General features: G+C 40.4%; 1 protein-coding gene across 1 annotated transcript; it reads right to left on the bottom strand.

Annotated features, from left to right (window-relative positions):
- Positions 1-1,984: 1,984 nt before the first annotated feature.
- Positions 1,985-8,914, bottom strand: LOC121595976. Its single transcript, XM_041920486.1, has 2 exons — positions 8,272-8,914; positions 1,985-3,696 (listed from the first exon to the last, which is right to left on the bottom strand). The coding sequence occupies exons 1-2, from the start codon at positions 8,283-8,285 to the stop codon at positions 2,166-2,168; spliced, it is 1,545 nt and encodes a 514-aa protein (XP_041776420.1). The 5' UTR covers positions 8,286-8,914; the 3' UTR covers positions 1,985-2,165.
- Positions 8,915-24,110: the final 15,196 nt, after the last annotated feature.

Here is a 24,110-nt window from a genome sequence, read left to right as displayed (position 1 = left end):
TGAGTAGTAGTATCCCATTAGTTAGCTGACAAAATTTGACATCACTATCAGTCGAACTCTAACCAGAATAGAGAATCAAAAGCATGCGCGATCAAAGAATGGCACCCCGTAGCGTCCAAAATGTGGACGTCGTATATACCCGTTTCGGCATTTTGGTCGCCAACATCTTGGCACTGTTAGGCAATAATCAAAGCATCGAAAGAAATCCCAGGTTCATTTTTGAGTTTCGAAAAGAAGTTGAAATGAAGACAGAGGGACAAGTGGCTACATTACTGCGTTAGCTGGACCGGGAGATCGATGCAACCCACTAAACATTAAAATAATACTACACTGGCTTCGCAGTGGCAAACAATTACGAGAAAACTCAATGCAATCATTGCAGCAGCAGGTCATTGCAATCATTGCAGCAGGTGAATTTCGACAGAATTTCTATATGAAATCCTAGACTTCAAACTGGTCCAACATCCGTCACCTGTGTCCCATCGATTTTTTTCTGCACCAACGTGATCTGACAATTTTGTAGTGAAAACTTAGGAGGAATTGATGAAAATCGAAGGTAGAACTTTAATCATGCATGTCTTCGTCCACCACGGTGAAAATTCGTGATGACTGACGAAAGGCAATTCGCCAAATCTTGTATTTAATTGTGCAAGTAGGATTAAATAATTTTTTTTCAGCAGATGTAAGTGTAAAGAAATTATCTTTCCTAGTTTTTTTCTATAGCCAGCCGAAAATGGCATATTTTTTCATGCAAAAGTCACAGGAATATTGACCTCGAGTTAGAACATACTGAACGGTCCGTCATTCCACAATACTGTAATTAAAGTTGAGAAAGTACGATGGTATAATATGGTATACTAAAAGATCTTCAGTAATTTGTGTACGAATCGTTTCTTCCCATCATTCAAAATCAGTCAAATCCTTTCGCGAGGCGGATTGAGAGTTGCGGCGGGCCGCATTTGGCCCGCGGGCCGGACTTCGCCGAAAGCTGGTTAGATAAAAAGAAACGTTTACATGAGGCTATCTTTAGCTGTACAATGGCTATACAATTTCGAGCAAATGTCACTTGGGTAATTTTGTGTGACGTTATTTTATAAAAAAAATCGGTATTATTTAAGTATAAAATGGCTACATGACCAACTATAACGATACGAAACATAATTTCCAAGCGAATCTAAAAGAAAGCAACGAGAAAACCGCATCACAGTTCATTTTAAAGGGCTTTTTTCTAAATTCCCTTAAACTGGTGCAGTTTATGGGAAGTTTAAGGCTCCAGTTTAAGGAACTTTGCTCAAATTCCCGGTTATTCTTGCTCGAAAATGTCTATTGGGAAGTATGTCCTTTTTTCATGTGAGGTTCTGAATCCGGAAGGTGCATACCTACGCTGGGGGGAGCTGCCCCTAACATAGAGAACAGACGCTCCCTAGTAGAGTCATGAAGATCAATCATCTCCCACCCCTTGAATTTAGCCATGCAATTCATACACCCAATGGGGGATTCCCTTGTACCAGGGGTCTCCAAACTACGGCCCGCGGGCCTCATGCCTTGAAGAGCCTGTGCGGTCTCGCTTCACCTGGTCCAGCCATCGAGTTCGCTGTGCTCCCCTGCGCCTTATGCCGATCTGGGGATCGCTGTCGAACACCTTCTTGGTGGGGCACGAGTCCGGCATCCTCATGACATGAGTAGACCCTATGTCAACCTTCTAGAGGTTTCGGAACCACCCCCGTATCATCGAAGTATGGCTACAACACTTAAAAAACTTTAATAAAAACTTGACTTATTCTCTCGGTCTGTCAAAAAATTGCAAACAAAGAGTTAATCTTTATCTAGGCCGGTTGGCCATAAAAAAAGATTTTTATTTTACACAAACAGGATTACTCCTGACTAAAGCTAAACTATGATCTATATCTGGCTGACTCTAGACTTCGACTTCGACTGACTAAACCTAACGAGCTAATGTTCTAACGAAGCCGCTGGTTGCTGGCTGCATTGGTCCGTTCTCACGATCGGTCTGCGTGTCGCATTACTTGCGCATGTCGCCGTTGTCCGCTCGTGGCCGGTGTAGCGTTACATCTTCGTCTGCTCGTAGCCGGTGTGGAATGCCAGCTTGCAGTCTGGTTTCTAGCGGGTCGGTCTAACTCCTCCCTTCTTAGATGACTTTGCCCTCAAAGTCTGCCGAGAGCATGGAATGTTATGGGTTTTTTCACGAAGGTTTCTATGTGGTGGACATCCTGTCGGTTGGTGTTGTTCGTTGGAATGTTGAGGCTTATTTTCGTTCTTCTTATACTGGTAATGAAATATAAAATTGCTATTGTTATCAGAACAATTGTCGTTAGCCCAATTGACCCAAAGATATGAAGTTTCCATGTGAGGGAATTATTAACCAGGCTGATGGTATGTAGTTTCTCTCTGTGCTGCAATGTTATGTTTCGAAGATGTTCAATTGAAGGTTCGTCTCTGATGCCGTCTTCTTTAGCGATGAGGCCAAGGGTTGATATATATGGTTTACCGGTTATCGAAACTTCTGTGCTGGGAAAGAGTTCTCCGTTAATAAAGATATTGCAGTTGTGAAATCGTATGAGATATGATCCATTAAGAATGTGGTTTATATTGCTGCAGTTGGATGAAATTTCGGCAGTGGCATCATTCAATAGAATATTCGCATTGTTAATGTGTTTAACTAATCCCGTTGAATACACCTTTTCGTACATACATTCTGTATGCTCCCCTTGTACGAGTTGTCGTATGCAGCGTGAAGGCTCTTCCAGATCTTTACTTTCGCAAAGCTGGTGGCTGCTCTGATCGATACAGGGCTGCGGTAATTCGAACATATGGGTTAGATTCCGGATTATGTAGTTATGCTTGATTAAGATTCTCTTATCATTTTGTATGATAGAGTCGATATAGTTGTACTCATAATTTTCATAGGATAGACGTGGAAACTTTAGCATAAATATCACGTGTGTTGAATTCATGGTAACTTGTGCTGTGGCTTGTGTTAACATTTCTTCAACTGATGTATAGTAAATGCCATTTTGTGCCAGAAATTCTGCAACGGTGTTTAAGTCTTCTATTGATAGTAGCTCGCTATTCGGTATCCCATGCTTAGCGGCTAGTATGGCTTCTTGGAGTGTTTTTATATGGGCTTGTAATGCGTCTAGGTTTGCTATCTTAATGATCTGTTGTATCTCAGTTTGATGTTCCCTTTGGATCCTATTCTGAAGGTCGATAACATGATTAGCAATATGGGTTGTTTCTTGGAATCTTCTGCTGAGACCATTATTGATTAATAGCTGCTCGTTGTTTTGTAGGATGAGCGAATTCAGGGTGGTGTTGATTATCGTTAGATCTTCTGCGTCGGGACTGCCAGCTATCCACTTCCAGGCGGTACCTATACTGTTCCATCTTTTCGTTCGAAGTCTACGTGGCCTAATCTTAGAAATTGTGGCGTTAAGTTTTTCGAGCTTCAAATTAATTAAACTTTGCAATGGGGATTTTCCTGTACTGTTTGTGCTATTTTCAAAAACTCGAGAAATTATCTCTTCTAGCTCGGTAAGATCAATTGGATGAATCGTCCTCAAGTATCCGATCCTAATTTTTGCTTGTCCTAACGGAACAATAGCCAATGGGTTGTTTGTTAAGTCGAAAATGTTTATGCTAGCTTGTAGAACACCATATAGTGTGAAAAACGCGATTCTGTAATAGAAAATTAATTAAATCATAATTATATCAGTAATTTTTTCTTAAATTTATTTTGTGGATTTTTCGATTGTTCGAATCTATTATATACGTTGGATGATTTTCCTTAACTACCACTGTCTTATAACGACTGTCACGCTTATTCATAGTTTTATTTTTTTCATACGCAAATTGATTCGGTTCGTAATCTTGGTACTTATCATCTTTAATCTTTTCATTTTTTACTTCAAATATTTTTATAATTTTACTCTCAATTTTTTCTTTTAATTTTGATCTATCTCTAAATGAAAGTTCTTCTGATTGCTCTCCAATATATACTTTTCTGGGAGTCTCTTTTGTAAAAGAATGAATAGTATTATTATACTTATACACGGCTTGTTGTATTAAGGTAATTAAGCTCATGTCTGGATTCAAACCTTTTGTACATCTTGCGATTTCTCTGATCGTGGAGTGACAACGTTCCACTTGTCCATTTGACTCTGATCTATTCACTGGTGTCTTAAAAATTGATACACCTAAATTTAGTATGGACTGCTCTATGACGTTCGATACAAATGTACATTCGTTATCAAATATAATTTGTCTAGGCAAATTCCAATCGTATAATAATTGTAGCAGTACTTCCTTAACGTCTGCTATGGATTTTGATTTAATTGGTTTTAATTTCAAATATTTCGAAAATTTGTCCATTGACGAGATGAATAAAAAATTTGCATTATACGCAAATATATCAACATGAACAATTTCTCCTGGATATTTTGGGATTGGTGTTTTAACTGGTATGTATTCAGGGGGTCTTCTTTCGTATTTTTCTACTTTGCAAGTTTCGCAGTTTTTAACATATTGTTCTATCTTGTTTCTCATGGAAGGGAAATAAAATTTTTTTATAGCTTGTAATGAATTTTCCTTAGCGTTTCTATGAGCAAAGTTATGTATTTTACGAATTTCTTCTATCTGTTGTTCTTGATCACAAATGTCTTGAACTTGAGTTTGTGAAAATCTTGCTTTCATGGTTGATATATTGAATAGATTTTTAAAGGTTTCTTGAATGATCCCCATGGTTGGCTCATCAGTGAATATGCCATTTATTATACCAGGTATCATGAATCTCTTAAGTTTGTCTTTTATAAAATCGATTGAAAATTGTGGTTCTATGAAAGTGTGCCTTTTAAACTTAGGAAAGGGGTTTACAAACTCGTAGGAACTAATAGTACCTTTTTGAAAAATTAATTGGTTTCGGAAAACATTAATTGGAGCTTCGGTAGAAGGGATAAAAGAAAGATCATCTTCTTCGGCAGAGTGTTGTGTAGGAGTTAGTGAGTTAATTTGTATGCGTGAAAGAGCATCAGCTACCACGTTGGTTTTTCCAGGTTTGTAACTTAGCTCATAGTTATGTTCCTCTATGAATGCTTTCCATCGCTTTAATTTTGCATTGTTATTTTTTGGTGACATTGCATATGTTAAAGGTTGGTGATCTGTTAATATTATTATTTTTGCACCGTAAATGTAATTACGTAGAGAATGTAAAGCCCAAACTATAGCAAGCATTTCTTTTTCGTTTGTAGCATAATTCTCTTCTGTTTTTGATAGTGTTCTAGATAAGAATGTTATTGGTTTTTCAACACCATTAACGTTCTGGGAAAGAACAGCTCCGATTGCTTTGTCAGAAGCGTCGGTAGTTAAAATAAAATCATGATCAAAATCGGGGTATGCTAAAACATCATCGGATGATAAAACTTCCTTAAGAGTTTTGAAAGCGCGTTTGGCATCATCATCTAATTTTATCGGAAAATTTTTAGATTGATTTTTTGTAATTTTGCAGTGGCCTTGGCCATCCTCCCCTCTTAAAAGTTTTGTTAAAGGTTTTGCTAAAGCTGCATAATTTTTAACAAATCTTCTGTAATATCCAGACAGTCCTAAAAATGATCTTAGTTCTCGAATAGTTTGAGGTTCGGGGTATTTTAAGATACTTTCTATCTTTTTCTCATTTGGTTTCAAGCCATATTCTGAAACAATGAATCCTAAGAATTCAACTTCTGTTCTTAAAAACTCTGATTTGTCTGGCTGTATTTTAAAATTGGCTTCTCGTAATGTATTCAAAACAATTTCCAAGTTTTTCAGATGTTCGTCGAATGTTTTTCCAAAGACTATTATATCGTCTATGTATACGTGACAAATTTTTCCAATATGTTCTCTAAGAACATCGTCCATGACTCTCTGAAAAATCGAAGGTGCATTTTTCAGACCGAAAGGTAATCTTAAAAATTCGTATTTTCCATTATTGATGGAAAAGGCGGTTTTTTCGATATCTTTTTCTGCTAAACGAATCTGGTGAAATCCCGATGCTAGATCGAGTGTTGTAAAATATTTATTATTTCCTAGATTGGCAAGTACTGTTGAAGTATCGGGAATGGGATATCTATCGCTTTTAGTTTTCAGGTTTATTTTTCTGTAATCGATCACAAGTCGATATTTTTTTTCGTTAGATGCGTCAACCTTTTTGGGAACTATCCACACAGGTGAATTATATGGTGACCTAGATGGTCGAATTATACCATTATTTAATAATTTTTTTATCTGTGTTTCCACTTCCTGTTTGAGGGACAAAGGGTATGGGTATGACTTACAGTAAATTGGTTCCGTATCATTCGTGGCTATGGTTGCTTCTACCTTTGTTGTAAAGGGCAACTTTTCGTCGGGTGGCTGGAATAAATCTTGAAACTTGTTAAGAAATAAATGTAATTTTTCTTTTTCTTGGTGGTTAAGATGTGTGTCTCTTATTTCAATTCTGTTAACTTCCTGTAATGGATGAAGTGAGAGAGGTATTATAAATTTTCAAGAACTAGATTGTCTCTTTTAGCGTCTACAAATGCTCCCATTTCTTTGATGGTATCATAACCTATTATGGCGTCAAATGATTTTAGTCCCTGCAAATGATAAAATTTGACATTTACATCGGAATAAGGGGCAAATATTTGAGCTTGTGAATATTTTGTGATGAGTAAATCTCCTCCCACAGATGATACAAAAAATGGTTTTATAACGTCGTGAGAAATTTTCGCATGTAAAGGGTTGATGAAATTTTTATTAGATCCAGTGTCGATTAGAATTTTAATTTGTTGACCTGCCTTACCATGGTATATAAATATGGTAAAGCTGATTTTAACCTAAAAAATTTAATTCTGCTTCGCGAGAAATTTCGTCGTAATGAGAATTTTCATTTAGTTTTTCTTGCTTTTCTACATTTCTCATATATCGTTCGTATGACGCCTGACTTTCGACATCATCATCGTAGAGATTATCTTCATATGAAGTCGGTTCTAATTCACGTCGCGGAACTGCTTCAATATTGAAAACTCTTTGTCTTTTCAATGGACGAATGTTTGAGGAGTTCGGCCTGTTCGCATAATTAACTTGATGTGACCTAATTAATGGGTCTATTTCCATCGGTTCAGGTCCATTTTGGCGAAAATTGTTTCTCTGCTGTGTAAAATTTTTCATCTGATTTGGTTGATTAAAATTTGTGCGCTGAAAAATTGGTCTTTGTTGGTGTTGGAACACTCTTGGTGGTAGATGAGGTGTGGGCAATGGTATTTGGTTTCTGGGGGCTGACGGGGGTGTGTTAAAATGTTTTGGTTTTGTTAGCATCTTACGGCACTCTAGGTTTTGAAAAGAAATGCAATAGCTGTAGGCTGCTGCTAAGGATGTTGGTTCGTAGTTACGAATAAATTTATAAACGTCCCCATCGAGACCTCTGATAAAAGCATCGATCGCTTTCTTGTTGTATGTTCCAATCATAGCTTTCGAAGCTTCCGGATGGTTAAATCTATCGTCTGTCTGTATCTGATTTGCAATAAGTGAAAGAAGTCTATTAACCTCGTCGTAATAAACTTCCAAAGTTCGACCTTTTTGGTAGACACTCATAAGTTGAAAATCGAGAGTTTCCAAATCTCGCTTCTCTCCATAATAAGTTATGAGAGTTTTCCTCATCATATTCCAATTCATCCCTACGTTAGATGCTACTAAAGCATCGTTGGCTTCACCTCTAATTTTTCTACGTATGAATTTACAAATCATGTGGAATTTATTTTGCTTTTCCAAACTATGGCTAGATATAGTTTGGTATAGTCGGATTATCCCATCTACGTCATTGATCCAGCTATTAAGTTCACTTGGGTCACCGCAGAAAATTGGGAGATCTTTTACAACTCCAGGGATTTTTTCGAAAGATTCGGGATCTACTGCACTACCATCTTGTTTTGTAAAAAAAGTGGTGGGTCTTGAAAATCATCTGTAACATTGCTTTCACTAAAACGTGCTTCTAAAGCTGCAATTCTGCCAGCTAGTGCCTCCATATCTTTGTTTGTTAGTTTTTCTTCGTTATCTATAGATTTTACTGTGACTGAGAATTGTCGTAATGATTGAACTAATTCCTCCAGTTTGACTTAACTTTTGTGATAATGATTTTCTTTTCACTCACTAATCACTCACTTTAACACTGATTATAATGTTTTAATATTTTTGTCGCTTTAATAAGTGTTTATACTTACTATGATTGAAAGTTTTACTTACATTAATAAATTCATGCTTCACCCTTCTTACGGGGCTGGTTGCTTCGCCTCCTCTGACGGGGTTGGTTTTCTGTTGCTCGGGCCTCCGGTGAATTTTTCCTTCTCGGTGTGTCGGCGTTGTCCCTTTCCTCCGGCAACGAGTTATTGGCTGCTACCGGCTACTTAGGTGCTCATACACACGGCTGCAATCTGCGATCGGGAGATGTTCTAAGCACGGTGTGATTACGCTCTTTCGCGATCACTACTCGTCACTTGATTTTCACTTCACTAGAGGTCCCTATTCGGGCGCCAGTTAATCTTTATCTAGGCCGGTTGGCCATAAATTTTTATTTTACACAAACAGGATTACTCCTGACTAAAGCTAAACTATGATCTATATCTGGCTGACTCTAGACTTCGACTTCGACTGACTAAACCTAACGAGCTAATGTTCTAACGAAGCCGCTGGTTGCTGGCTGCATTGGTCCGTTCTCACGATCGGTCTGCGTGTCGCATTACTTGCGCATGTCGCCGTTGTCCGCTCGTGGCTGGTGTAGCGTTACATCTTCGTCTGCTCGTAGCCGGTGTGGAATGCCAGCTTGCAGTCTGGTTTCTAGCGGGTCGGTCTAACTAAAGATTCTTGCTATCCATCCAGAAGTGGTGGGGGTCTAAGGGGTTTTAGTCATTTGCAAATGGTCTAAATATTTTCAGTCAGTAAGATGGTGACTAAAACCTCGGTTTGAGCCGTATTGTATCGTTCCCAATCATCATCGTTGATAATCGCGTATCTTTGATTTTCATCTCACGCGATATGTTTACTTATACATTTTAAATTCTTTTTTTCTGACATATCGTTGACCTCGACACATACAAACCACATCGGCTGTACTATCTTGCTCAACGACGGGTAAATAGTTACTCCTCACACACCCTTATTGCGTGGTTTCACGGCCTGATACGTAGTACCACTGCACCAGAACGAATAAGAAATTAACTACTGTTGACTCTGCGGCTTCTTCCAAACGGAAATGATTACTTTGTAGCGTTCCACACACATGTTGGTCGCGTCTGGAAAGGTCTCATTATGTAGGGTGAATTTCGTTTCGTTTTGACCTATTTTGAATGTGTCCAACTGATACTTGGTTTGAAATTTAATATAAACAGAGTAACGTTGTCTAATGTTCATTTGATAGGGTAATTTTGGTTTGCTTGTGAATATCATTTCAGTTTTTTTTATGTTACAATATCGTTGATTTACTATGACTTTTATTTATCTATGAAATGTGTAGCAAATCCCAAAAACCTATCCCAAAAAAGGGGTTGCAAAGAAAATGAATGAAGAATGTTTTGCCAACCAACCACAGTAATAACAATCAGGCTTGTTAATTTTGTTTGTTCAAGATCTGTTTTCAATTTCTGTTATTGGTGCTATTTTAGCAGACTGTTTTACAACTGTCTCGTCGCGATTTTCCAGCCCGTGTCGCGTTAATCGCGGTGCAAATGCTGAATCAACAAATATGAAGTAGAACGAATACTGTTTTACTCCCACATTCCAATCACGTGAATTTCCCACAAGTACCAAAAATATAACCACAAGTAACAGTTGAGTCAACATGCCGTCGGATGATCGCAACGTAGTGGCATTGGTTGTTCACGTTCTTACACCATAAGTACAATTTTTTTTTCAAAGTAAAGTGTAACAGTCAAATTTCCTACCTGAGATTATAAAACGGTAGTTTGTAATCAATGTTATCAATGTTATTGACACCTCGAAGAAACCATTAACAATATCTCGCGTAGATCCTTCGTTGTCATTAACACGCTAGGAATATCAGGTCTTTTTTATCGTTTGTAAAACCAAATGATTAACATTTAAAGAATACTTTGAAATATTGTTTGACAGTATTAATTCTCGCAATCTGTTGGATATGTTACAGTTATGTCATTCAATAACTCTCCTTTGTATTTTCCAGCATTGTGTTTTCTCTAAAATATCTAAACAAAACCGCAGCAAAATCAATCAAATGCCCATTGACCTTTGGATCAGTCATTTGTGTTTGTCTCGGTGGTAATAAAACTTAATTAAAAGCATTGAGGCCGAAGCCGTTGCTTCTGAATAACAAAATATCTTCACTTACTCTACTCTTCTATCTACCAACCTGAATCACAACTTAGCTCCGAGTTTTATTATTTTTTCTATGGTTGTCCTTTTCGTTCAACAAAATGACAATAAAGCAAAAAATGCTAGATGAAGGCATAGAAAACTCTCCAAAGGTACTAGCTAAAGTACTGTTCAAATGCACACCAAATGCTGCAATTGGAATGACGCCAGGTCAACGGCAATCTGATTAACTTTCGACACTTTCTACGACCCTGGTACGTTGCAGAAATGCACACACGTACACACAATACTCAACACAACAACTGCAATTGCACACTTGCAGAAACTGCAAAGCAAAACGTTCGGCTAAAAGCTGCCAATGGTATTCATTGACTTTGGTTTGGATTTTTTTTGGTGAATCTCTTTTTTGTATAATCAACATCTCATCGCTTTTTGCATATGAAATGTTCTTCATACAGCGCTCTAGCTAAAACAAAAAGAAGCCCTGCATGCCTCCGACGGCAAATTGTCGTTCTTTGTTCCACTAGATACACTCAGTCATATCGGGCACACCATGTCAATTCCATTCCAGCTCACCAGTGCACCAGTTCGAGTTATTGAGCACAGTTCCGTTGACACAACTGCCAATCTTTCGACATCGAGGCCCCGTCACACCGATGCTTGTGCTGCTACTGCTTCTGCCTGTGTGTGCTCTCGCTGACAGCATCGCTGACGATCGGGGCGAAAATTCATGCCATCGGAAATCTATGATTCGTCCTCTCTTGATGTCGAAAGTCCACATTTGTTACCTTTGCCGCTTGTAAGCCCTAAGCTCTAACTCCTCCCTTATTGGTGCGCCTCTATGTACACGATGTGCGGTGGAAAAGCGTGGAAAACAAAGGCATCACTGAGGGGAGGTGATAAGCGTCCCCTGTCCCTTTGCAATGCCCTCTGGCGAGATGCTGCGATGGTGTATGTTTTTCCACCCGATACGAGGCCCTTTCGCTCACTCTTTCGCTGGCTGACGGGAATGGCATCCTATCTCCCGGGGATGGCTACGTCAAACAGTACGCTTTTGGTAGTGATATTGTTACTTTTTGTTGGCTGTTATCGCTCTTCGTTTCTCGCCGGTTTTCATCATGCTGTCTCTGTCCAAAGTGGAGCAAATACTGGCGAACAAAATGTTCCATAGTGTATCCGTTCCGTAACCCCAGACTCAACGCCATTCGAACGTCATCGTACAGAGCAATGAAAGGGCCTAGTACACAACAACAAAATACAGTGGATACCAAACTTTTCTTCAAGTATTGATTGAGAGTTTTATACTTATTATAGCTTTATTAAAATACTGATATCTTCAATAATTTGTTCATTGAATGAATTTTATCAGAGCGTTCTTTTCTGATAAATATTCATAACGCAAAATAAACCACATGAAATATCATATCAATGAAGTAAATAATGTCAAATATTATGATTTTATTCATTCATTAATAGATGTTTATTCCTCTTTCGTTCAAAACTATATCAAAACTGTTTTAGGGTACAACATACTAATGCTCGTAAAGCATCTCCAAACATGTCTACTCCTCTTCTATCGTATTATGGAAAACGTTTTAGAATAGTAGGGACAGCCATTGTTCAGTTCTCTCACTAGGTGGTTCGATGAATCTGGTTCATTCCGGTATTTTGCAGCTTCATAGGTAAACATGAACCCCACTGAAACTGCCATCTGTACTCACATGAAGTATTTTTTGCTGCTTTCTGCGATGTTTCAGTTCAGCTCATTACTGCTTCTTCCTCATGATTATTGCTAGTATACCATTTAACCGAAAACTCATAGCTGTTCTTATTTGTCTTGTGCTAAACAAGTGCTGCTTTTACTTTGTACATTTTGCTTGCCCCATCAGAAAGGCTATGCGCATGCTACTTTTCTATAAAATGCAACGCTGTTTGCATCGTTTACAATTTCTTCTTCTCCCCCTGCTCTCCTGGATTATGATGTTGTGCGTGCGGGAAAATGAATGCCTAACACATGAAAGATCTGGGCTTTTTGAAAAGCGTCTCAGATGAATCTTCAACATTTGAATGTTTATTGCCGCTGATAAGACCTAGTTGGGAACTTAAGTAGAGGGCGAGTGTTTGGTATAGTCAGCTGAACTATGACAAGCACTTTTTCACAGTTTTCCACAACCTGTATCGCTTCTCCAGCCTGCTTTCATTCCTCTCGGTCATAAACCGTCTGTTTCGGACTTATGGCCGATAGAGACACGCCTTCGAATATGGGCGGAGCTACGCAATGGACAACGTTATCGGTACAGGCATTTAGCAGCACAATATTGTGACTTTTTGTAAGGCAATACATAACAGCCCTCGGTGTGGCAGCAGCAAAAGAGCAAGAGCGATGCAAAAAGTCAGCTTATGTACTGATCAAATGCCTAACGCCGTAAAGAGGGATTTCGTGCGACAGTTGGTGTTCAATGTGGTACGAAAGCACATGAAAATAAAAAAAATAAAATGCTGCTACTAGGTGGTTAGTAAGGTTAAACATAGATCGAAAAAGCAAAGAATTGTGGGTCCTGGGTGTTTTCTGCTTTTCATTGATTTTCTCGTTTTATACCTTTTTGTAAATCGCGAACCCTTTTGAATAAAAGACTCAATTTCTGAAGTCACGGGTTGGAGTCTATTTTAACCAAACCATTCAACATACGCTTATGTTCGATGACGCAAAATGGTCACAATCACTGAACATGAGTCATTACACGCTCTGTCCAACGAACATGGACTACTAAAAGATCTCTATATCGATCAAATCCACCCTCCTCAAATGACGGCCTAGTGCAACAACCTCTATCTTTTTTCCTTTTTTGTTGATGTTTTGATTTTTTGCTAAAATATCTCACAGCGTTTCTGTGCAATGTAGGTTTTCAGATGGCCTTGCGACTATCGGTGGTCATTTAGAACTCACCCAAAAATCAAAGCAAACGCGACGAGTCTCCGTATAGTCGCTCGAATCCCACGAACAGTTCAATTTTTGGATATTTGTCGAAAACGTTCTACCTGAACGTGATTCCATTTGAAATCATGTTGCACTTGCATTCTGACTGTTTACAGCATGCAGAAGGATTTTTTGTCGCCTCCGTCTAGGAAAGGGCAACACATTACACTTTGATTGTCTTGCCGTATGAACGAGAGGACTGTACTTTCCAAACGGGAGACACCTGATAACTGATGCCATTGTCATTGCACCTCAGAGGCTTCTACAGAACTTAAGTAATTGAGTTTTCGTTGCCAATAAACTCATTTACATGACACTGGCAGCGATTTGCTCTCACTGTATCGTGCATGAACCTTTTACGTACGTCCAGCGCGAAGTAGGATCTCTTTTGACTCATGGTTTGCGTACGTTTAATTTGAGCAATGAAGGTTATTATTGAAATCGCGACTCAACATACCTTGAGGTGCGATGGATATTCACTGTATGTTTCCTAATCAACTAGAAAATTTATCAAATGAATTGTATGTCCTTCAGAGTTTCAAAATATTTGTGTTTTTTTTTTATTTACAAGGAATTCTGCGTAAGATATGATACATATGATAACAAAGAAAAATTGTTACCGTAAAATAATAAGTATTTCAATTGGTATACAAAGATAAATGATTTAAAACTCCATCTAAGTTGAAATTGGCAGAGCATAACAAGAGAAAAATATAGAATCACAATTATTCTAAACAAAAGCTTATTAATTTACATCGTTTTTCACGTGCTCAACAGCAACACCAGTTGATGCAGTAGTCACACCGGCAGCAATATATGAGTAGTTTCAGAGGTAGTAGACAAACCGGTACATCCGTCATCTTTGTCATGTATAGTGCTATCAGCATCAAGTCGAAATGTACCAACTGATCATCAGTTTGAAAATCTCTAAGAAGGAAACACCACCGGACGAGAAGATGCAGAGCGTCATCCACACAGTATGCACTAATCTGGCAGAGTGCTCGATTTTTTGTGCCATCATAGTTCTCAATACAACTTATAAGATCATGTCCGAGATACTGTTCTGCAGACTTGCGCGTTTACAAACGTCTTTTTTATTTCTTCGGCAGATCCTTCAAGAATATCGTAAACGCCAAATCACTAGGCATTATCTGTTAGTTGGTTTCAAGATAGAGTATTGAGTATTGAGCATGCTATCGAAATTGTTGGTCCGGGTTGGAAAATTGGGCCAGTCTTGTGATACAGTTGTCAACTCGTACGACTTAACAATATTCCCATCCATGGGTTCAAGCTCCGAATGAACCATGCCCCCATACGTAGGAATGACTATTCTACTAGGTGTAATCAGTAGTAAGTCACTGAAAACCATGCCCAGTAGTAGTGGTACAGGTAGGCCTTGACCGACAACGGTTCTTGTGCCAAAGAAGAAGAAGAAGAAGAAGAAGTCGATTTTTTTTCGAATTTAATCAGCTACGGTTGCAGAATCAAAATTGGGTTACGATTATCTACCGACCTCTCCAATGTCATGGACTCGCGGATGATGTTTGGGCAAGGAGCGCACATCAGACTAAAACGTGAAGCAACAAGAATTGTATAGATGATCTATGAGACAGACACAAAATAACTGCTTACTGGGTCATCATCCCGTGCACAAAAGCAACACAATCTGGAAACGCATTTTTTGTTGAATCGTGTCGTTTAAGTTCTGCGTCAACCGTTGAGTTTTAGAAAACTTCGAGAACATACGTAATATAAAATGTCATTGATTCGTCCAGTGGTCCTCTATGGGTAAAATAAATAAATAAATAACTTACGGCCGAAAACGAGGCGCGTTTTCGAGAGCGCGGAAACGAGTATAACAATCCAGCCATATAAATGAGCCGTCATTCGAACGCGCTACCGCGGAAACGCAGAGATGCTCAAACTAGATATCTCTGCAGAACTGTTATACGCGTTTAAACGCCCGTCTTGTATTTTCGGTCTAAGCGTGTTGAGCGACCAATCCTCCTAATCATCCTTGGCATTTGGAGATCATGGATGAACTACCAGAAGGTAGTTCATCCATAACCTCCAAATGCCTAGGATGATTAGGAGGATGACAGAAGTACGACTACATTGTAACGATAACGCAGTCTGACAGCTGGGACTGTATACGGTGGCTGGGACCTATTATAAATATGAGTTATGACCAGACTTATGCATCACCAAAACGTTGTTCGACTACGACCCTCGCCTTCACCTAACCAGGCAAATCAAAAAGCTGTAGGAGATCTGGTGAATACATCGATATCCAGGAACCGAGCATCCTAAAAAACAAATGCTGGCCGGTCACAAGTAATGTAGATAGCAGGATATCAACGAAAAAAAATAATACATCTAGGACTGCTGTCGTTATGAAAGCTAAAGCTCTGAAACGTATCTTCGGTTATTTTTTCCAGTTATAAAAGTACGAAAAAACAGTACAATGAATATTGGAATGAAAAATTCCAACACTTTTTATGTATTTCAAATGCCAGGAAAGGTATTGTTGTTGTTAGAATAGTTTAGAGAGGCTTTGGCTCCTGTGGAGTTCTTTCGCCTCTTTGCAATGAAAGATATATAAAAACGGTGAATTCATGAAGCGTGTGAAATGCTATTTAACATATTTAAATTTTGATTATTTTTTTTTTTAATTTTTAAAATTAATTTACTGGCATGCTATAACTATAAAAAAAATTTGGCCCGGTCTGGTGTATACAGTCGCCAACTCGTACGACTTAACAACATGCCCGTCATGGGTTCAAGCCCCGAATGATACGCACCACCATACGTAGGACTGACTATCCTGCTATGGTAATAAAAAATTCACTGAATGGCAAGCACACTAGTGGTATAGTATAGGCAGGCCTTGACCGACAGCGGATGTAGTGCCAAAGAAGAAGAGAATACATTTAAAAATCGCCGATAATTATTTATAATTCAGTATTGACTTACAGTCTCTTCAATGCCTTTTTATTGAGTATTTTTTAATTACTGGCTTAGTTGAGATTCAAAGACCTGCTTTCAAAAAATATATGAAAATAAGAGGCAGATTAAGCGTTGCGTGATATAAGTAAGCACATGCTATGGGGTACATGCAGACACGAGTCCACAGTCGCCACGCTCTCTAAATATTGATTTTCTCCGTGTACCGACCGGTTAGGACCGCAACCTGTTTCAATTCGCCTTAGCTAGTGGGTCATAAGAAAACTTGAATTAGACAAATTTGAATATTACATCAAAATTACAAATGAGACGAATTTAAATGTTTAACACTTTTTTATTTACTTCTCTATTACATGAACAACTTAGTACGTAATAGCGTAATTCATAGCACAAATATACAAAGGTCGAAGCAATGATTCGGTGGAATAAAAATAAAAGCATAGAAATTATGCACCTGATAAAATCATTTTACCACTTCTTTCACCATTTTGTAACACCATTTTGGTTACACGTTTAATAATTGTTATGGATATAACAATCTAATACGCATGATATCTTTTTATATTTTTTTATTCGCAAGCACACATTTTTGATACGCATAAATTTTATTAAATACCTTAAAACTGGTGGGGTTTAAACCGCACAACGGAACAGTCCTTTAAAATATTTCGTTTTGGTTTGGATATAGGCGATCGATCAGAATATGTGTTTGAATATTATTCAAAATTTAAAAACAAAACTTATTTATATTAAACCTTTTATGCTGGCCAACAACGCGAAACCAACAATTGGGGGAAGGATCGAAGATTTCCATTTTCAATGGTTTAGCCCTTATCCGCATTCACACACTCAATTTTGAACTCTTCAGTATTGAACGGTTAAGAACACTAACCTGTCGAAATTGGTACATAGATGTAATCCAGACAGTGGCAGATCTAACGGTAGGCGGACTAGGCGGTCGCTTAGGGCCCCGTAGATCGCCATTCTATAGTATGCCGTATGGACAGAGTACTAGCGACAAGGGCCCCCGGAAGGATGGCCGTTGGGGCCCCGAATCATTTGCACCCCTCTCCCCCAAGGCAGCAAAAATTTTAGAGTCTGATGATCGAAGGGGCCCCCGACGGCATTTGAAGTTTAATTACCAACAACATTTACCATTCACAGAGGGCCACAACTCGTCTTTCCGCCTAGGGCCCCCGATACCCTTAAACCGCCACTGAATCCTGATTATCCATGTTTCGCAGTTATAGTTCGTTCTGTTGTTAATTTGAACTTAACAGATCGATCTACGCATTCAGACTGCTGGAAACTGAAAGCTGAAGCTTCCACCTACTTGTGATTCCAGAAGCTAACTTGTGATAGATAGTTAGATAGGTTATACAGGTAAAATTTGTAAGTGGCTTAGGCCAATGTTAATATTTGTTTGATTCGATTATAAAAAAATAATTTCACAATTCTGTAATTCGTTGATTGACAGAGCCAAGATCAGTGGTTTTGTGGTCGATAACCAGCCTGTATTCAAATAAGTAATATTTTTGAGATATTCTTAGTACGAGACGTGACATCATCTAACGACAGTTGACATTTGACAGCTGACGACTGAGTGTGTTTTCTCACTGTGCTCCGAGTAAATTCGTGAATTATTTCGTTATTTCGGCCTAATTTTTCGTCAAACTGCCGCTTAGCTGTGACATAAGCTGTCTCTGGTAGTCCTGCCTTCAATTGTTCGCCACAACCTTTCCTGACTTTGCTGTATTCCTGCGTTTGTTCCTGAGTCCTGTGGCATCTATCTGCAACGGCAACTAAAATGGAGGGAGTTTGTTGTGACTGCTCTGTGCCACTTGAATCGCTTGAATGTGGTATTATGTGCTCGTTCTGTGATGCTGTATATCACTCAGCGTGCACTACATTACCTTCCACTGTGATCGAAGAGGTAAAACGGACGGCATCTCTTCATTGGAGCTGTGTAGGGTGTTCGAATGCTCTTGGCAACCCACATAGTAAAGCAGTCAAAACAACGGGTATGCAGGTCGGCTTCCAGGCGGCTCTTACTGCCGCTGTCGAGGTGATGAAATCTGCTTTAGTCCCGCCTGTGATGCATGAAATCCGTGAGGGCTTTGCCAGTTTTGCCGCGGCTCACCAAGCTCCTAGCGAACGCTTCAACGCACCGCCCCCAGATGCCCTCCCGAGTGGAAAGCGTAGAAGGTTGTTCCGTGACGTTGTTGCATCCACGGAAGCCATTGTTGTTGACAATGCTCCACTATACCCTGTAAATACAGACACCGACAATACTCACCAAAGAAATCGCCCTTCACTACCACCAATAATCACAGGAACCGATACCACCACCACGTCGATCCCAACCGTGTCACAACTACCAAGAACAAACTATATGTGGCTACATCTGTCTAAGTTGGCTAATACCGTCACCGTTGACCAGGTAGTGTCGATGGTAAAATCACAGTTGGACACCACGGACGTCATCGCTTTTAGTCTGCTGAAAGCGGGAACAACCATTAGCTCGGTTAGTTCACTAACTTTTAAGGTCAGAATTATCGCGGCTCTTCGAGATAAAGCACTTACCGCAGGATCTCGGCCGGTCGGGCTTGGTGTGCGTGAGTTTATCTCACTCCCACAAAGGCCGTCTCACCATCGTCCTGAATTTACCAACACAAACACACCTATACCTGTTCGACATAGCCCGATGCACCCTGTACAATTATCACCCGATATGAATTGTACCTTAATTTCGCCTGCTCCATCAAAAACAACTACAGCCACATCAAACACCGTTAAAATGCACCAAACCACTATTCAACACTTTTTTCTTAAGTAACTATCACACAACTGTTTCCTCAAAAGGCACTGTGCCACTAAATCTGACTAGTCATTTGTTTACACGAAATAACAACACGTCAACGACACGATCTCTCACCGATGACCATGCACCAACCTACACACACTTACCACTCAATGTCCGTTCCACGTCTATAACTGTATACTATCAGAACGTGCGAGGTTTACGATCCAAAGCTGATGAGTTCCGTTTAACTGTATTAGAAGCGGACTATGATGTTGTGGTACTCACTGAGACTTGGCTCGATCCCAGCCTTCCCACAGCTCTCCTATTTGGCGATGCGTACTGTGCCTATCGATGCGATAGAAATGCCGCAAGCAGCTCTCTATCTCGAGGCGGTGGAGTACTAATTGCGGTGAGTTCCGCTCTCCGCTCTCATGCGCTTCCAGTGCTTGCGCAAACACTTGAATTCGCTTGCATCTGCATTCAGCTCCCAATGTACCGATTATACATTGCTGCTGCCTACCTTCCTCCCAACAATAGCACGGACGAAGGAAAAATAAATGCATTACTGGACACCGTCAACAGCATTTGCGACACACTAGGTCCAAACGACAGATTCGTGCTCGTGGGAGACTTTAACCAACCCGCTCTTTCCTGGTCGCCTGCGCAATCGAATCATGAAACCCCTTTTGTGTTTTTTGAACCTCATACTAGTTCAGTTCGTAGCGCCTAATTCGTCGATGGACTGCACCAGAATGCGCTTTACCAACTTAATAACAACACTAACTCTATGGGGCGCATTTTAGACCTTGCATACGGAAATTGGTCAAGTGCAACAACTTCTTCGCTCATACGCGTCAGCGAGCACCCGCTGCTGCCAATAGACTGCTATCACCCACCGCTCGAATTTGATTTGGAAATCACAGCATCGTCTATGAATCACGCTACCACTGTTACGGAAATAAAGCTCAAATACGCACGTGCTGACCTTACTAAACTCAAGAGACTGATCTGCTCCTTCAAACAATCCTTTGAATGCTCAAACTATACATCCATTGACCATGCCACGAACGATTTCTCAGAGTTTATGCGGGCCGCATTGCGTGAATGTGCTCCTATTAAAAAGCCCCATCGCGGACCGCCGTGGGGTGACCGCACATTACATGCCCTAAAAAAAGCAAAGCGAGCCGCTTATGACTATTTGCGCGCTAGTCGATCCACACCGTGTCGGCTTTACTACAATGGTGTTCATGCACTTTATCGACGTTATAATAGAGTCTGCTATCGTCGATATATACGCCACACTGAACGAAGCTTGCGAAAGTACCCTCGCCGCTTTTGGAGCTTTGCCGACAACATGCGCAAGTCAACTGGCCTCCCCGGGACTATTCGGTATAAGGATAATTGTGCACACTCGCCATTAGATATTTGTGAACTGTTCGCCACGCGTTTCGAGGATAGCTTCATCTCTAACATCACAAATCCGGAGGCTGTTGCTTCCGCACTCGTGAACACTCCGGCAGATGCAATTCATGTCACGCTACCTATCGCCACCGAGACCCTGGTCACCCAAAAAATCGAGCGTCTCAAGTCGTCATACTCCGAGGGGCCAGATGGTATCCTAGCGACAATTCTCAAGCATTGTGCCGTATCGGTAGCTCCTGTTTTAACTAAGATTTTAACGAATCTCTGCGCACAGGAACCTTTCCATCACTGTGGAAGGTCTCATGGCTAACACCCATCCACAAAAAGGGCAGCAAAAACGAAGCAGTGAACTATCGAGGTATTACCTTTTTATCTGCCTGCGCCAAAGTGTTCGAGCTCCTCATCTATGAACCATTAATAGCATCTGCCGGCAAATACATCAGCACCAACCAACATGGATTCATGCCTAAGAGATCAACTACGACAAATCTGATGCAATTCGTTAGCGGCTGTTATAAGTCCATTGATGATGGTATGCAGGTTGATGCCATTTACACGGACATTAAGGCGGCTTTTGACAGTGTGTCGCACAACATTCTTCTGGCAAAATTTGATAGACTTGGATTATCACCACCCCTGGTAAAGTGGATGAAATCGTATTTATGTGGTCGTTCATATGCAGTTAGAATGGGCTCCCACCAATCAAGATCTATCGGTGCCTCTTCCGGCGTACCCCAGGGCAGCAACCTGGGGCCTCTGTTGTTTCTGCTCTACATAAACGACTTGTGCACGGCACTCCCGGATAATAGTTGCCTACTCTACGCAGATGATGCTAAAATCTATCGTGAAATCCGTGAGCCCGAGGACCATCTTCAACTTCAAGCCACTTTGACTGAATTTGTCTCCTGGTGCAAGCGTAACGCACTAAGCGTCTGTATTGATAAATGCGCCATAATCTCATTCAGCCGTTCAAGAGCTCCAGCGCTGTTTAATTATACGCTTGATGGTCAGAACCTCGAAAGAGTGAACTGTGTAAAGGATCTAGGAGTCCTCCTAGATGCTAAACTCTCCTTCGAAGAACAGATAGACCAAGTAGTCGCTAGTCGCAATCGTCTACTTGGCTTGGTCATAAACATGACGCGCGAGCTTCGTGATCCTGTGTGTTTCAAGACACTGTACTGCGCACTTATCAGACCACTGCGGGAATATGCTAGCATTGTTTGGTGGCCAGCATCTACTCGGGCACTTGCGCGGCTAGAGTCCATCCAACGGAAGGCGACGCGCTTCGCCCTTCGTGATTGGCCGCGTCGTCTCGACTACAGAACTAGGTGTTTGCTGCGTGGGATCCCGCCTCTCGCCGAACGTGTTGAGCACACCAGACTGGCATTTATCACGGGAATCTTAAACGGAACCATCGAAAGTCCCGAGCTACTTTCAAGGATTCACCTCTATGTTCCTGCCAGAATACTTCGTCGCCGACTAATGCTGGCAGTCGCGGAAACCCGAACAACATTTGGCTCTCGCAACCCCCTTCTTTGTATGTGCCGTCTTTTAAATTCAGCTGACGATATTTACGAGCCTGGAATGACGATAACGGAACTGACTTCGCTTTTAAGTGTTCGGAATGCGTTCAACAATAACAATATATAAATGTTCTGTTCGTTATCTTAAGTGTATTGTAAACAAATTTTGACTCGAGAGGGCTTCATAGTCCATCGATTAATAAACTAAACTAAACTAAACTAAACTAAATGTACTGATATGTCGCAGGGAATATATCTTGAGAAAAACACAACTGCTTTATTCCTTAGTTCAGAATGGAATCGTCTTTATTCACTCAATGTGTACTCTGATCGAGTCTTGCAATGTTACTGCGTTATGCGTGTTACTATGCAACATCTCCCCCCTTAATTCACCAATACGGTTCAAACCTGGCTGGTGGCCTACGAATTCTTCGAGGTCTTTCCGCTTTCACGGGTTGAGCAGAAGATGCAGGCATTGGTGGAGTGGCTTGAGTAGTAACTGTGGACGATGATGTTTGCCAATTTTCTCCTTCAATTTCTTCAGCGGACTCTTCATCAGCTGAATAGTAATGTTCTTGTTCAGTCATTTCAATTGAGTTTTCAACTGCCTGTGGAGTTCCCAATTCAAATTCGTCAAAGAAAATAGTTAACAAATTTCCAGTGTCGTGACAATTTCTATTTCCACACGATGTTTCCTCCTGTAGACGCTTCTTCAGTTGATTTGCATGTGAGCGAATAATTCGCTGGTTGTCTTCCAAAAACACGTTGTAATTCACTCTACCGACTCGTTCGACTATTGATGCCGGTTTCCACTCCCAGGAATTATTGCGGTGGACTTGGGCATAAACCGCTTCTCCAGGATCGAAGAATTTTCTACCAGCTTCTGGCTTTTCATTTCGTGACCGTGAAACTGGAGGTAGTAATAATGACTGTACTGTTCGAATAGGCCGCTGAAACATCAATTCAGCTGGAGACTTATCTGGTGTAGGTGTGGTTCGATAAACTTGCAAAAAAGTCTGCAAAGCTTCATCTAAAGTCTCTCCTCCTGCTCGAATTTTTCGCAATGTACGCTTTAGTGTGTCCACGAAACGTTCTGCCAAACCGTTTGACTGCGGATGGTATGGTGCAGTACGGATGTGACAAATACCCAATTGTTTGCAAAATGCTTGGAATTCAAAGCTGGTGAACTGGGTACCATTATCAGAGACTATAGTTTCTGGAACACCAAACGTTGCGAATGATTGCGTTAAAAACTTGATAGTTGTCTTTGCTGTTGTAGTTTTGGTTGCATATACTTCTGGCCATTTTGTGTATGGATCAACTACAACCAAAAAATACACGCCATCTACAGGACCGGCATAGTCCACGTGTACCCGTAACCATGGCTTTTCCGGCACAGGCCAAGATTCAGGTGTTTCTTTGATTGGTGCTTTGCCAGCAGTGCAACATGAAGTACAACGCCGGACAAAGTTTTCGATATCGACATCCATTCCCGGCCAGAAAACGAAACTTCGAGAAATGGATTTCATTCGCACCATTCCAGGATGACCGCGATGGAATTGTTGAAGTACCTTTTTCCTGTAAATGTTTGGAACAACAACTCTGTTGTGAAACAAGATACATCCATCTACATGCGTTAACGATTCTTTTCGTGTGTAATACGAACGAATGTCTTGATTTTTGATTGACGACGCTTCGTTCGGCCAGCCTTCCCGGATGAATTTCAAAACAGCTTGCAGTGTTTCGTCCAATCTTGTTGCTTTTTGAATGTCAGCAAATGATACTGGTACTTGTTTCAATGATTCGTGCATGACGTTTTGAATATCCTCTTCAAGTGAAATCGAAGCTATAACGTAATCTTCCTCTGGTTGCTTGCAACGGTCGATTAGCCTTGATAGCATGTCAGCGCACCCAAACTCGGTGGTTGAAACATATTCGATGGTAAAATCGTAGTTTAATAACATCAATGCCCACCGTTGGAGTCGGTTTGCTGTGTGCAAAGGAATTCCCTTTTTTGAACCAAATATGGATAGTAAAGGCTTATGATCGG

The sequence above is a fragment of the Anopheles merus genome, chromosome 3R, assembly GCF_017562075.2.
Source record: "Anopheles merus strain MAF chromosome 3R, AmerM5.1, whole genome shotgun sequence".
Taxonomy (NCBI): domain Eukaryota; kingdom Metazoa; phylum Arthropoda; class Insecta; order Diptera; family Culicidae; genus Anopheles; species Anopheles merus.
The sequence above is the reverse complement of the archived record's forward strand: the minus strand, read 5'-3'. Positions and strand labels throughout refer to the sequence as shown.